This window comes from Scyliorhinus canicula, chromosome 14 (genome assembly GCF_902713615.1).
Source record: "Scyliorhinus canicula chromosome 14, sScyCan1.1, whole genome shotgun sequence".
Classification (NCBI taxonomy): domain Eukaryota; kingdom Metazoa; phylum Chordata; class Chondrichthyes; order Carcharhiniformes; family Scyliorhinidae; genus Scyliorhinus; species Scyliorhinus canicula.
Genome location: NC_052159.1, coordinates 68,238,068 through 68,254,588, shown reverse-complemented (window position 1 = coordinate 68,254,588; position 16,521 = coordinate 68,238,068). Strand labels below are relative to the sequence as shown.

Sequence of the window (16,521 nt, the reverse complement as noted above, 5' to 3'; positions counted from 1 at the left end):
ATTCAGACTTGACAGCACGTCTTTCGGGACTAGTGGAAGGAAACCAGAGCAGCCAGAGGAATCCACGCAGACACAGGGAGAACATGCAGACTCCGCACAGTGACCCATGCTGAGAGTTGAACCTGACACCCTGGCACTGAGAAGCAACAGTTCTAACCACTGTGCTTTTCCTTCCATGGTTGACAATGTTGCCAAGTAGGTTGAATGTCCCTTTAATTTCTCGTAAAAGTGAAGAAATCTTCTGGAATGCACAAGGTGCTGAACATGGCCCAATGGGCATTCTGCCAGACTGAAACAGTGGCACAGTGATACTGTTACTGAACCAGTAACCCAGAGCCCCAGAGTAATGCTCTGGGGACCCAGGTTTAAATCCTGCCACTGCAGATGGTGAAATTTGAATTCAATAAAAAATCTGGAATTAAATGTCTATTGATGATCATGAAACCATTGTCTATTATCATCAAAACTCATGTGGTTTAATAATCTCCTTTAGAGAAGGAAATCTGCTGTCCTTACCCAGTCTGGCCTACATGTGACTCCAGACCCACAGCAATGTGGTTGATTCTTAACTGACCACTCAAGGGCAATTAGGGATGGGAAATAAATGCTGGCACAGCCTACGATACCCACATCCCTTGAAATAAAAAAAAGCTGCAAGATATCTAACTAGTCATCAAGCAGCCAACGTTTCAAAGTTCACCTGGGAACCAAAATCCTAGATATTTGATTTCAAAAAAACCTCACAAACTGCTGTAAATCCTTTGCTTTGCATGATCCGTATTTTAACTTTAAATCATCTAATCCAGTCAAGAAACCACAGGTCTGCCACATGGGAGGCCAGCAATCATAAATCAGAGACAGAATTAAATGTGATTTGTAGAGATATACTATCTTTATCTATATCCAATCTTTGTACATGTGTATGTGTGACCACGTGTGTGACATTACCTTAATTTGGGGTGAGTGTGTGAAAATAAATAACCTTTATTTTAAACTCATGAAAGCTTGCTGCTGAACCACATAATTGGAATACACGCTCCAAGGATAAGAAAAGACACACTCCTTTCCATACAAAACATACTGATTGCAGGAAAAGGAGCACATACATTCTGTCCATAACAAAATAATTTTGAGGACTTGATAAAGCATTTAAATATATTTGGTGGAAGTTGGCACTGTTATGGTTCTGATGGTGTGCTTGACTCAGGTGTGACAGTATTTCCTTTAAGATTTTAAATATTGGATGTTTGAACAATGACACTTATCCAGGCATAACCTATCATTTTGCAATGGCATGCATATAGAAAAATTCTAGTTAAACACTAAATCGGCCCTTCTATAACTTTTGTTAATGCTGGGTGCCACGCTGCACAGTTGAATCTTGTCTCCAGCACTGCTCGGGCCCAAAGGATAGGGCACAACATCGAACCACGTATTGCTCTCATTGGCATGACATCATAATACACCTCTCACTTTCACAATATCTTTCACAGCATCTGAAGACCCAGTTTGACTGATTCAATTCCTCACCTGCCCAGCCAATGTTAGTTTCCTGAAGGAAAATGTTGCCTCAGCAAATGTACATGTGATGGAACAGTATAATGAGAATTGTTACAAAAATAAATGCTGCACCTACCTGAATGTGCATAATATGCAAAATTTTAACAATACTATGTGAAGAGCCTATGGTATTGTTTAATGAGAGTTGCAGAATATGCAACAATATGGTGGTGTGCCATGTAGGGTGTAAATGAGCACAAATCCTATATTATGAATGAATGTTGTAGTCTATTTTTATTGTGTCGTATTCTTGGTTTTCGATTGGTGCTTTGAGTCATGTTCAAAGTCTGCAAATCTGTTCATTATTTTATAGTAACCATATATAGGTGGTCTTATATATAGCCTAAATTAATGCAACTGACTCTATATTACTTCCAACGCTTCTTCGCACCCTTCATCGTCTCGACAATTCAAGGTCCAAACCAAGGCAATTCAAGTTTCTTTCGCCTTGTTCTGTCCAAACACTTCCATGAAACTGATCTCTGTTCCACTGATTGCCTCCCCACCTAACTTGTGATCAGTTATCTACCACTCTCATCAAACCACCATCCTGGATGACAATGGTTCTCTTCGGAGTTACCGTCCCTTTACCAAAATCATTGTGCCTTTACTGAAAAATTCACCCTTATTCATTTGTCCTTTATAATTATTGTCTCATCTAAAAAGAAAGAACTTGCATTATTACAGTACCTTTCATTATTTCAGGATGTACCAAAGTAATTTTCAGTCTACAAAGTACTTTTGAAATGTAAATGCAGCAACCAATTTGTGTGTAGCAGTGTTCCATAAACAGCAATGAAATACATGATTAATACTTGTTTTATACATTGGTTGTGGGATAAGTATGGAAGAGATGAAACAGTTACAGCATGGTAGCACAGTGGATAGCACTGTTGCTTCACAGCGCCAGGGTCCCAGGTTCGATACCCGATTTGGGTCACTGTCCTGTGCGGAGTCTGCATGTTCCCCTCGTGTCTGCGTGGGTTTCCTCCGGGTGCTCTGGTTTCCTCCCGCAAGTTCTGGAAGACATGCTGTTAGATGAATTGGACATTCTGAATTCTAACTCTGTTCCTGAACAGGTGCTGGAATGTGGCGACTAGGGGCTTTTCACAGTAACTTCATTGCAGCATTAATGTAAGCCTACTTGTGACACTAAAGATTATAAAAATAAAACCTTGACATACAGAGAGAATGAGCCAACTGACTTATGATTGATTTGAAGAGCAATAGCAGAAGACCAATGACAGGTTAACTGTAATTACGAATTACCAGCAGTTCCTGCTGAGAATAAAAGAAGCATTTACCCCTGAGTAAGCTATGAACTAAATGCCACTCACTGTGGGAGGAAAATCATGTTATTCTTTTGTGTGGAACCAGCAGAATTGCCTATGCCCTTGTATTTCTTGCATTGTTCAGCACATTGAAAAGGATCAGGGTAAATGGGTGCGAAGAGTCGGATAATCCAGCGTAATTTTAATGGAATCTACGCTGGAGGTCCAGATGTGTGATAATGTGACCCGAACACTATAAAACAGGACAACATCAAAGGGTGACTACTGCAGTCAGGGAAAGGAGGATGGGGACCAGCCATCTCCTGATCCAGGTCGACAATCACCGCCGGTAACAACCAGTTCAGTGGGTGATTCTAAATGTCAGTCAAATTGAAAGGAGTTTGCATTGTGATTTTGTCGGTTCAATAAATAAATCCTATTTACTGCATGCATTTTGTTCTTGTAATTCTCGTGTCCAAGACCAGTTTAAGGCAGAAGAAAATGGATCCCCTTACAAATATTGGCCTGGAAACTGAAAGAATTCTACAGTTCCTCCCATGATAGCACCTTGGGATCTTTTATGTCAACTGGAAGGGACAGACAGGACCTTGGTTTAACACCAAAAAAGAAAATGCTGGAAAACCTCAGCAGGTCTGGTGGCATCTGTAGGGAGATAAAAAAGCTAATATTTCGAGTCCAGGTGACCCTTTGTCAAAGCTCATTTCTCATATCATCACCTTTTGTCATATCTCTTGCATTAAAAGCTTGAAACCCATTCACCTTTTTTGAACAGAATATCAACTTGAGGCAATGCCTTGTAAGCCTGTAGCTCCAAGTCTTTCTGTTCTTACATAGTACCGAGTTTACTTCCGCTCATGGTATAATTTCTGTTGGGTTTATTTTGCAAAGTGTATCACCTCACACTTACTGGCATTGAGCTCTATCTGGTGCATCAACAAGGGGTTTTTTTTGCGCGGAGATTGGATGTGACAACATGTTGTAAAGAATGAAAAATGAAAATCGCTTATTGTCACAAGCAGGCTTCAAATGGAGTTACTGTGAAAAGCCCCTAGTCGCCACATTCCCGTACCAGCCTCCCCAAACAGGCGCCGGAATGTGGCGACTAGGGGCTTTTCACAGTAACTTCATTTGAAGCCTACTTGTGACAATAAGCGATTTTCATTTTTCATTCTTCACAACATTCTTTGCTATGTAAGACTTGGAGCTAAAGGCTCACAAGGCATTACCTCAAGTTGATACTCTGTTCAAAAAAGGTGAATGTATTTCAAGCTTTTAATGCAAGAGATATGACAAAAGGTGATGATAAATCTGTATATACAAGTTTAATAACATTTCAATTGGAGTAGTGCATATAGCATGGGCAGCACGGTAGCACAATGGTAGCACAGTTGCTTCACATCTCCATGGTCCCAGGTTCGATTGGCAGCTTGGGTCACTGTATGTGTGGAGTCTGCACGTTCTCCCAGTGTTTGCGTGGGTTTCCTCCGGGTGCTCCGGTTTCCTCCTACGCTCCAAAGATGAGCAGACTAGGTGGATTGGTCATGATAAATTGCCCTTAAAAAAGGTTGGGTGGGGTTGCTGGGTTATGCGGATAGGGTGGAGGCGTGGGCTTAAGTAGGGTGCTCTTTCCAAGTGCCAGTGCAGACTCAATGGGCCAAATGGTCTCCTTCTGCACTGTAAATTCTATGATTCTATGTAGTTTTAGACAGCATATTGTTGGAAGGATTATAGATTTTAGAGTGACTGATGCCAAAGTTACCAAAGCTACACAGCTGTGGAAGCAATAAAAATAAGAGATAGGGGAGGGTACATAGACCTCAGGGATGCCATTTTGAATCTCTGCTCAGATGATAGTCAAGAACTACAGACATGTTCTGATACACCACAATAAGTCACAGCTTGGAATCATAGAATCCCTACAGTACAGAAGGAGGGCATTCGGCCCATCGGGTCTGCACCGGACCTTGGAAAGAGCACCCTACTTAAGCCCATGCCTCCACCCTATCCCTGTAACCCAGTAACTCCGCCTAACATTTTGCACACTAAGGGGAAATTTAGAATGGCCAATCCACCTAACCTGCACATCTTTAAACTGTGGGAAGAAACCGGAGCACCCGAAGGAAACCCACGCAGACATGGGGAGAAGGTGCAAACTCCACACAGGAGTTCGGGGAGGTCAGAATTGAAGCTGTGAGGCAGCAGTGCTAACCACTTTGCCACCATAACAGACATTCAAGGACCAAGGATGCGTGTTCGCTGATAATATACCCCATGTTATATGCCTCGTTAGAAATTGGATATTGTAATTAGGTAAGCCTGGAAAAATTGCAATTAGTTAAGTGTACTCACATGATATTAATAAGTAATCAGAACTATTGGCTGCAATTGGATATTGATTACCTTAGAACAAATGTATACTTTTGATTGGTATATGCAAATCACTTGTAAGATAAGTTAAAGGTATAATTACAGTTGCAATATATCATTCGGGAAGTCTGTGTCAGCCACATGCTGGAGACAGACGTCCCTGCAAAAGCTTGAATAATGATCTTAAACGCGAACTCTAAGTGTTGCCTGGTCTCTTAAGGGGAACAAAGACAGCTCCCATAACAAAAGGGTACTTCCAGATGGTGGGTGTTTACTGCCATTGTCCTACTCATGTGTCTACTGCCATTGTCCTTCGCGATGGTAGCAGTTGTGGATTTGGAAGGTGCAGTCTAAGCCCTGGTGAGATCCTGCAGCGTATCTTGTAGATGGTATGCACTACTGCCACTATATGTCGGTGGTGGAGGGAGTAAATGTTTGTGGGTGGGATGCCAATCAATCTGGCTGATTTGTTCTGGATGGCGCTGAGCTTCTCGAGTGCTGTTGAAATTGTACTCATCCAGGCAAATGGAGAGTATTCCATCACACTCCTGACTTGTGTCTTTTAGATGGTGGTCAGGCTTTGGTGGATCAGGTCGCGAGTTGCTCGCCACAGGATTCTTAGCCTCTGATCTGTTCTTGTAGCCACAGTATTTGTATGGCTAGTCCAGTTCAGTTTCTAGTCAATGGTAACTCCCAGGATGTTGATAGTTTCTCCCAAACAGCTATAATTCATTGGTCTCTTATCTGACATCTCTCAATGACAACCATAACAGAGCTACCAACCTTTCCCAACAGAAATCATTATTTCAGATACAAAAAATCAGTATTTTGGCAGTAAAATCGTTTTTTTTATTTCAAAGAAATAATGCCCACCAATCTGAAGGCTTTACATCTTTATTGCACAAATCTAAAACATGAGCGGAAAATGCAAATCGAATGCTCTTACATACATGATGTACATAATCATGAATCCAGTTTCAAACATTCAGAAAATCTAGGAATGAAAAATGTGAACTAAACATTCACCTTTTTACATGAAGTTCAAAATTGTCCTTACTCCAGTATCAGAGCTCAGTTCAACCTTACTGATGCAGCTCTTTTCCATTTATCAGATAGTGTTACAATCACCTGCTTTCATCTTAATTTTAGAGTTTACCTCGAGCTTAGTTAGGGATGTACGTATAGCTCTTTTATACTTATCAAGCAGTTTTACATTGAATTGCATTTTAGACAGCACTGTCCTTTGGCTTGAGTGTAGACTTTCTGGGTTAAGAAGTCAGAGAATGTCTCGGTTCCTAAACTGGGCCGAAACTCAGTGGAGTTCTTCCTGACCAGACTGAAGATTCATTCATTTCTGGCATTACTACGCGTGAGTGACAAGACTGCCAGCATGATTTTTGGAAGATGACGATACTTCAGCTCACCGGTTGATTTTCCCATCAGCTGGGAGATATCCACCCAAACTTCATCTGAGTGTCTGTCTATTGTAATATCTTCCAATGAGTCAACCTGGAATTGAGCAAATTCCACTTCTAAAAAATCCAGAACATCTTCCATGATATGGAATCGCTTTGCAAAGTAATGAACTGATGTTCAGTTTCCCTCCATCCCCCCCTTGGATTTGTCACTCTTGCATGTAGCAGCAATTCATTCTGAAGGGGAAACTTGGTGGTGACATAGTCACACACTGCAACATAGTATTTTCGCACTAATGAGTAGAAGTTACTCCTATCTTGTGAGGCGTGGTGTTCCACCTTGAGAAACTGCCTGGCTTGTTCACTAACGACAAGGTCGTCATCAGACTTCTGATTACATTTGTACATGCAGCTAGCAGGCAATGGAACAATGGCATTTGTAGCAGGTTTCACAAAGCAAAGCAAAGCAACTCCTGAAGAAAGTCAAGCAACTTCCGACCTAGAATCTGTATCTTGGGAGCTTCATTTTGGAGCTCTAGATTGAGCCTGTTGAACATAGGAAGTGCTGCTTTTTCCATCTTTCTTATTATTGTCAGTCTTGCTACCATGCACAAGTACAACAGTTTTCTGATCAGATCCTGCACTGGTCATTTTGGTCATTGTTGCAGAGGCCTGATCCTGACAGCAGCTGAAACCAGGCAACAAATCTTTGCTTTCAGAACATGAATGCTGTTTTTTTTCCCTGCAAGCAATGTTCTTGTTGTAGATAATGTGCAACATGTAACATTACCCTGTGTATGTTGAGGTTGAGCAATCACCTTGGTGATGGTCTCTGCCGCTGGAGGCTTGACAAAGGTGGCATGGACATCCAAGAATGAAAATATCTGGGTATTCTTTCTTCACCACGGAAGCAACACGATTGTGGACTCCCATCATCACTGCTGCATTGTCTGCAGAAAACCATATTATGTTTCTCCAAGTAATATTGTTTTCCTTAAGAACATTGTCCAGAAGTTGGAAAATGTTTTTGCCTCTCTTGTTGCTATTTCAAGTAGCACACTGATCACCCTTATTCACATCAGTGTCAAAAAACCAAACAATGATAGGATAAAGTTGTTCCTCCCCACTACGGTCAAAACTCCCCATCGGTTGAGAACGGGACTTCCCTTATTTTCCCCAAGGATGTCACCTTGCGTCTCTTGGCCTAGAGTCTTGACAATTGCTGTTGTCTTGGTCCGGTGTGAAGCAAACTTAGAAGCAATGGAGCTGTCCGGAAGCATCACTTTCACAAGATCAGTCAAATGATCGGTAGCAGAAAATGTCACATTGTGCTCGGTTAGGAAATGTGTCATCAAAGTTTCTGCTCTTATGACCGAGTAGTCTTTCTGTTGCATGAAAGGTTTGGTTAGGAAATGTGTCATCAAAGTTTCTGTTGCATGAAAGGTTTGGTGTTGAGGATGCTTTCAGAAGCTTGCGCCATAGCATGATGTTTCCTGGATCACATACGTGCCTGTATGTCATTTGCTCCTCTATGAGCGATGCTGAAGTATGATGAGCAGATGTTACATCCCGCAGTGTATTCATCCTTTCTCGATTGTTCAATAAAGGACAATCTTGATGTGTAGTCCTTCTTGAAAGTCTGTTTTCTAGATTTAGCACCAGATAAAATCATGATCGCTACTTACTCAACATTTCCATGGGTTTTTTCTTCCAACTTGACTATGCCGTCAGTACAAGGCACTAACAGGCTTGAAATGAGGCCTACTGGTAACTGCTATGCAAACAGCCCTGCTGTGGCTCGCTTGCTCCCCACTTGACTAAGTCAAAACAGAAGCAGCTGGAAATGGTAGATAATGGAAAGCACCAGGAAACATATTCTATAATACTGCACAGTGAACAATGCAGCAGGGTTTAAATTACCCATCTGTGTTTTAAAATTATTAAGGATGGAATCCGGATTCCCAAAGGGCAGAGTAGAACAAAAGGGAACTACCAAACAATTTTAAATTGCATCACATTACACCAAACAATTTCCAATGCTGTACAGGCCTATGATGATGTAGGTGATCTACGCGTGATTATGTATTGTGGTCGACCCTCGGCGTGATTTTTTTCCCCCAATACAAGCCTCCTGTGAGGCCGCGGGACGGATCACATGACACGCATGCGCTGTATAGTGTGCAGGGCAAAGATGAGAGAGAACGGGGCCCCAGCGCAGTCTTCAAGCCTGTCTTCCAGCAGCTGTCGCCAAGGAAACCAATCAAAGCGTTTCAGGAGCTCCCCGCCACCCGACCCCATAAAGCCAGCCAGCCCTTTACTGGAAGCTGCCCCTTAATAATTTTTTTTCTTCCCTCCCAAAAAAAACTTGGCGCTTAAATACTCTCCTTCAGTACAGTGTCAGGTTGGATTTGACCTAGGGCTGCAGTGGATCACATATTTCAGATATCGTTTTGCAGTCTTCAAGCAGATTTTCCATATGAAATATGAAATAGGGAAAATCCGTGCTAGTTGGCAGTGCTGCCATAGGCTTGGGACCAGCATTTTTAAAAAACAATTGAGCATACCCAATTCATGTTTTTCCAATTAAGGGGCAATTTAGCGTGACCAATCCACCTATCCTGCACATCTTTGTGTTGTGGGGCCGAAACCACAGGGAGAATGTGCAAACTCCATACGGACAGTGACCCAGAGCTGGGATCGAACCTGGGACCTCGGCGCTGTAAGGCAGCAATGCTAACCACTGCGCTACCTTACCAGCATTTTTTTAATAATTAATTTTTAATTCCAACATCCACCATGTAATAAGCGAATCACATTAAAACTAAAGTGCCTGTTGTAATTGGTGAAGCATGTACTTTGAATAATTGGGAACCGGGTCCAATGTCCTCATCAATATCCTGTAACCATTGCTGTTTGTGTGAAGTTGTGTAAAAATTGACCTTTGCAGTTCCTATATTTTAACAGTGACTATGCTTTATTAAAAATAAATTGAGAGTACCCAATTATTTTTTTGCCAATTAAGGGGCAATTTGGTGTCGCCAATTCACCTAACTTGCACATCTTTGGGTTGTGGGGGTGAGACCCACGTAGATACGGGGAGAATGTGTAAACTCCACACGGACAGTGACCCGGGGATAGGATCAAACCCGGGTTCTCAGCGTTGTGAGACAACAGTGCTATCCACGGCACCAAAGTGCTGCCCCAAACTGTGATTACGCTTTGACGTGATTTAGAATGTTCTAAAACTGCGAAAAGCAAATAGAAGCTGGTTTTACTCACTTGAATCCTGAAATCCACCATTCATTAGACCATTTTCTGTTCTCAGTTGGCTTAGGCTTTACTTATTCCCCTAATTAATCTTTGCTGCCACATATGGCAATTATAACCAAGTACGGCAAGTAACAAGTTTACAAGCACACAGTGATTATTTTAAAACGTCAGTGTTCTTCAGTGGCATAAACTGAATCAAGTAAATGAGGGGGTATGAGCTGAGCCATGAGAGGAAAATAATAATAATAAGAATAACAATAATCTTTATTGTCGCAAGGAGGCTTATATTAACACTGCAATGATGTTACTGTGAGAACCCGAGCCACCACATTCCGGTGCCTGTTCGGGTACACAGAAGGAGAATTCAGGATGTCCAAATTACCTAACAGCACGTCTTTCGGGACTTGCGGGAGGAAACCGGAGTACCCGGAGGGAACCCTCGGAGATACAGGGAGAACATGCAGACTCCACACGGACAGTGACTCAAGCTGGGAATCGAACCCAGATTCCTTGCGTTGTGAAGCAACAGTGCTAACCACTGTGCCACCGTGCTGCCCCCAATCAACAGGAAAGTTGAACGTGAAGCAGAACAAACAAAATTGGGTGGGATATACATGTTAGATTAACATTGAATAACTGTATGAATGTAGAAATCTGAGAAATTTCAAGCAACTGAACCAATTTGTTATGATTTGTTTTGATTAATTTATTTGTCTTCCCTTTTTTCTCCAGTGTAATCATTCACATCCACCATAGCTGGACTACTTACAACAACCTTGAGTTGTCCAATGTACTTTGATATATAGTTGATATGTTGAATTGTGTGTTCACTGGGCTAAAGAAAAATCAGCCTGTATTAGCTTGCTCTATGCCATTCTTCAGGGCTGTGAGTTGCCTGCACTTTAAAAAATTCAAATATCTCTAACTTTTGAGATACTTCTGCAAAATTTCATCCAACATCAACTATACACATGGCAGGATTCTTAGATCCCAGTGTGCCCCGCTACTGCTGCTAGAGAGAATGCAGGGCGGAATTCTCCCCACCCCCACGCCGGGTGGGATTCTCCCACCCCCTCTAAACTGGCGTGGCGAGATTCACGGCTGGCTGCTGGGAGAATCGCCGCTCGCCGTTTGTAACGGGTGAGCGGCGATTTTCCGGCCCAGATGGGCCGAGCAGCCTGCCCAACACGACGGGTTCCCGCCGGCGCTGTTCACACCTGGTCGCTGCCGGCGGGACGTGATCGGTGCCCACCAATCGGCGGGCCGGCCTCTCTGAAGGAGGACCTCCTTTCCTCCGCCGCCCCGCAAGATCCATCCGACATCTTCTTGTGGGGTGGCCGCAGGGAGGACGGCAACCGCGCATGCGTGGGTGATGTCATTTACGCCACGGCGGCTGCATCATTTACGTGGTGCGCTTTTACGTGGCGCTAAGGCCCGGCGCGCGTAAATGACGTGGCGCCGCTCCTAGCCCCCCGGGGGCGGGAGAATAGGGCGCTGGGAGCGGCCTCCGAAGCCAGAGTGAAACACTCCGGTTTTCACTTCGCCGTCGGGACTTGGTCTCCCGATGGGAGAATTGCGCCCGTAGAATCTGACTCTCATCCAAGACTCCAATTCACTGCAGTGGAACTGGAGAATCCCGCTGACGTGAACCGACAGAGAATCCCATCCAATATGTCTGCATGAACATTTCCATAAAACTTAGCAAAGGGCCAGCATTTGTGAGTCCCTTGCCCCAATGGCTCCATCAGAAAATGCACCACATCATGTTGCACCGAATCATTTATGACTATGATTTAGTGGCCATTACTGAAACATGGTTAAAGGATGGTCACGACTGGGAGTTAAATATCTGAGGGTATCAAACTATTCGGAAGGACAGAGTGGATGGTAAGGGAGGTGGTGTTGCTCTGTTATTTAAGGATGACATCCGGGCAATGATGTGGAGATGCCGGCGTTGGACTGGGGTGAGCACAGTAAGAAGTCTTACAACACCAGGTTAAAGTCCAACAGGTTTGATTCAACACGAGCTATCCGGGCAATAGTAAGGGATGACATCGGTCCTATGGAGGATAAGGTTGAATCCATTTGGGTGGAAATCAGGAATAGTAAGGCGAAAAAGGTCACTGATAGGAGTAGTCTATCGGCCACTAAATAGTAACATTATGGTGGGGCAGGCAATAAACAAAGAAATAACTGATGCATGTAGAAATGGTACAGCAGTTATCATGGGGGATTTTAATCTACATGTCGATTGGTTTAACCAGGTCGGTCAAGGCAACCTCGAGGAGGAGTTTATAGAATGTATCCGCGATAGTTTCCTAGAACAGTATGTAATGGAACCTACGAGGGAACAAGCGGTCCTAGATCTTGTCCTGTGTAATGAGACAGGATTGATTCATGATCTCATAGTTAGGGATCCTCTTGGAAGGAGCGATCACAATATGGTGGAATTTAAAATACAGATGGAGGGTGAGAAAGTAAAATCAAATACTAGTGTTCAGTGTTTAAACAAAGGAGATTACAAGGGGATGAGAGAAGAACTAGCTAAGGTAGACTGGGAGCTAAGACTTTATGGTGGAACAGTTGAGGAACAGTGGAGAACCTTCCAAGCGATTTTTCACAGTGCTCAGCAAAGGTTTATACCAACAAAAAGGAAGGACGGTAGAAAGAGGGAAAATCGACCGTGGATATCTAAGGAAATAAGGGGGAGTATCAAATTGAAGGAAAAAGCATATAAAGTGGCAAAGATTGGTGGGAGACTAGGGGACTGGGAAATCTTTAGGGGGCAACAGAAAGCTACTAAAAAAGCTATAAAGAAGAGTAAGATAGAGTATGAGAGTAAACTTGCTCAGAATATGAAAACAGACAGTAAAAGTTTTTACAAATATATAAAACAAAAAAGAGTGGCTAAGGTAAATATTGGTCCTTTAGAGGATGAGAAGGGAGTTTTAATAATGGGAGATGAGGAAATGGCTGAGGAACTGAACAGGTTTTTTGGGTCGGTCTTCACAGTGGAAGACACAAATAACATGCCAGCGACTGATAGAAATAAGGCTATGGCAGGTGAGGACCTTAAGAGGATTGTTATCACTAAGGAGGTAGTGATGGGCAAGCTAATGGGGCTAAAGGTAGACAAGTCTCTTGGCCCTGATGGAATGCATCCCAGAGTGCTAAAAGAGATGGCTAGGGAAATTGCAGATGCACTAATGATGATTTACCAAAATTCACTAAACTCTGGGGTGGTCCCGGTGGATTGGAAATTAGCAAACGTGACGCCACTGTTTAAAAAAGGAGGTAGGCAGAAAGCAGGAAATTGTAGGCCAGTGAGCTTAACTTCGGTAGTAGGGAAGATGCTGGAATCTATCATCAAGGAAGAAATAGCGAGGCATCTGGATAGAAATTGTCCCATTGGGCAGACACAGCATGGGTTCATAAAGGGCAGGTCGTGCCTAACTAATTTAGTGGAATTTTTTGAGGACATTACCAGTGCAGTAGATAACGGGGAGCCAATGGATGTGGTATATCTGGATTTCCAGAAAGCCTTTGACAAGGTGCCACACAAAAGGTTGCTGCATAAGATAAAGATGCATGGCAGTAAGGGTAAAGTAGTAGCATGGATAGAGGATTGGTTAACTAATAGAAAGCAAAGAGTGGGGATTAATGGGTGTTTCTCTGGTTGGCAATCAGTAGCTAGTGGTGTCCCTCAGGGATCCGTGTTGGGCCCACAATTGTTCACAATTTACATAGATGATTTGGAGTTGGGGACCAAGGGCAATGTGTCCAAGTTTGCAGATGACACTAAGATGAGTGGTAAAGCGACAAGTGCAGAGGATACTGGAAGTCTGCAGAGGGATTTGGATAGGTTAAGTGAATGGGCTAGGGTCTGGCAGATGGAATACAATGTTGACAAATGTGAGGTTATCCATTTTGGTAGGAATAACAGCAAACGGCATTATTATTTAAACGATAAAATATTAAAGCATGCCGCTGTGCAGAGACACCTGGGTGTGCTAGTGCATGAGTCACAGAAAGTTGGTTTACAGGTGCAACAGGTGATTAAGAAAGCAAATGGAATTTTGTCCTTCATTGCTAGAGAGATGGAGTTTAAGACTAGGGAGGTTATGTTGCAATTGTATAAGGTGTTAGTGAGGCCACGCCTGGAGTATTGTGTTCAGTTTTGGTCTCCTTACTTGAGAAAGGATATACTGGCACTGGAGGGTGTGCAGAGGAGATTCACTAGGTTAATCCCAGAGCTGAAGTGGTTGGATTATGAGGAGAGGTTGAGTAGACTGGGACTGTTCTCGTTGGAATTTAGAAGGATGAGGGGGGATCTTACAGAAACATTTAAAATTATGATGGGAATAGATAGGATAGATGCGGGCAGGTTGTTTCCACTGGCGGGTGAAAGAAGAACTAGGGGACATAGCCTCAAAATAAGGGGAAGTAGATTTAGGACTGAGTTTAGGAGGAACGTCTTCACCCAAAGGGTTGCAAATCTATGGAATTCCTTGCCCAGTGAAGCAGTTGAGGCTCCTTCATTAAATGTTTTTAAAGTAAAGATAGATAGTTTTTTGAAGAATAAAGGGATTAAGGGTTATGGTGTTCGGGCCGGAAAGTGGAGCTGAGTCCACAAAAGATCAGCCATTTTTTTTAAAATCAATTTAGATTACCCAATTATTTTTTCCAATAATTAGATCCAGCAGAGGGCAGCAGAGCAGAGCTACTGATCAGCTGTTCTGGGGAAATTTGCATACGTGCAGTGCGGTCAGCCTAAGTTGAAGGTGAATCTGCGAAGTAGACCCGAGGAGTTTGAGTGAAGGCAATCATCCAGAGGGCAGCAGAGCAGAGCTACTGATCAGCTGTTCTGGGGAAATTTGCATACGTGCAGTGCGGTCAGCCTAAGTTGAAGGTGGTTTGTGGAGAGGCTGTTGGCAAGTGACAGTTAAACCCGAAAAACTTCGTGAGTGTTTCCCACCCTGCCTCCTTCTCTAACCAACCCCCCCACCCCACGGTGGTTGGGAAGCGGGAGCAGGGGCCTGTCGTGAAGGTGAGTGAGTGCCTTTAAATTTGCTTACCTTTCAGCGGGAGCAGGGTTTGAGGTAATATCAGGTAAGCTCTTCTTTCTTTTTCTTTTTCTTGTTTTTTTTAAAATCTAGAGGTGATGTCAGGGAAGGCAGTACAATGCTCCTCCTGCAGAATGTTTGAGGTGAGGGACGCCGTCAGTGTCCCTGCTGATTTCATCTGTGGGAAGTGCACCCAACTCCAGCTCCTCAAAAACCGTGTTAGGGACCTGGAGCTTGAGCTGGATGAACTTCGGATCATTCGGGAGGCAGAGGGGGTCATAGATAGGAGCTTCAGGGAAGTAGTTACACCAAAGACTGGAGATAGATGGGTAACTGTAAGAGGGACTGGGAAGAAGCAGTCAGTGCAGGGACCCCCTGCGGTCGTTCCCCTGAGTAACAAGTATACCGTTTTGGATACTTGTGGGGGGGACGACTTACCAGGGGTAAGCCATGGGGTACGGGCCTCTGGCACGGAGTCTGTCCATGTTGCTCAGAAGGGAAGGGGGGGAAAGGAGTAGAACATTAGTAATTGGGGACTCAATAGTCAGGGGCACAGATAGGAGATTTTGTGGGAGCGAGAGAGACTCACGTTTGGTATGTTGCCTCCCAGGTGCAAGGGTAAGTGATGTCTCGGATCGTGTTTTCCGGGTCCTTAAGGGGGAGGGGGAGCAGCCCCAAGTCGTAGTCCACATTGGCACTAACGACATAGGTAGGAAAGGGGACAAGGATGTCAGGCAGGCCTTTAGGGAGCTAGGATGGAAGCTCAGAGCGAGAACAAACAGAGTTGTTATCTCTGGGTTGTTGCCCGTGCCACGTGATAGTGAGATAAGGAATAGGGAGAGAGAGCAATTAAACACGTGGCTACAGGGATGGTGCAGGCGGGAGGGATTCAGATTTCTGGATAACTGGGGCTCTTTCTGGGGAAGGTGGGACCTCTATAGACAGGATGGTCTACATCTGAACCTGAGGGGCACCAATATCCTGGGGGGGAGATTTGTTAGTGCTCTTTGGGGGGGTTTAAACTAATTCAGCAGGGGCATGGGAACCTGGATTGTAGTTTTGGGGTACGGGAGATTGAGAGTATAGAGGTCAGGAGCACAGATTTGACTTCGCAGGAGGGTGCCAGTGTTCAGGTAGGTGGTTTGAAGTGTGTCTACTTCAATGCCAGGAGTATACGAAATAAGGTTGGGGAACTGGCAGCATGGGTTGGTACCTGGGACTTCGATGTTGTGGCCATTTCAGAGACATGGATAGAGCAGGGACAGGAATGGTTGTTGCAGGTTCCGGGGTTTAGGTGTTTTAGTAAGCTCAGAGAAGGGGGCAAAAGAGGGGGAGGTGTGGCGCTGCTAGTCAAGGACAGTATTACGGTGGCGGAAAGGATGCTAGATGGGGACTCTTCTTCTGAGGTAGTATGGGCTGAGGTTAGAAACAGGAAAGGAGAGGTCACCCTGTTGGGAGTTTTCTATAGGCCACCTAATAGTTCTAGGGATGTAGAGGAAAGGATGGCGAAGATGATTCTGGAAAAGAGCGAAAGTAACAGGGTAGTTGTTATGG

At 43.9% G+C, this 16,521-nt stretch overlaps 1 protein-coding gene across 3 annotated transcripts in view; it reads right to left on the bottom strand.

Annotated features, from left to right (window-relative positions):
* st6gal2a (ST6 beta-galactosamide alpha-2,6-sialyltranferase 2a) overlaps positions 1-16,521 on the bottom strand; it is a 157,550-nt gene that overhangs the window by 90,080 nt on the left and 50,949 nt on the right. The window contains exon 4 of one of the 3 annotated variants that reach the window (XM_038818878.1): positions 6,072-8,280. The exons of the other annotated variants lie outside the window; for them this stretch is intronic. Within the exon in view, the coding sequence (XP_038674806.1) occupies positions 7,928-8,280 (353 nt within the window). The 3' untranslated portion in view covers positions 6,072-7,927. Of the gene's footprint in view, positions 1-6,071; positions 8,281-16,521 lie in introns of those variants that run through there. 3 annotated transcript variants of the gene reach the window in all.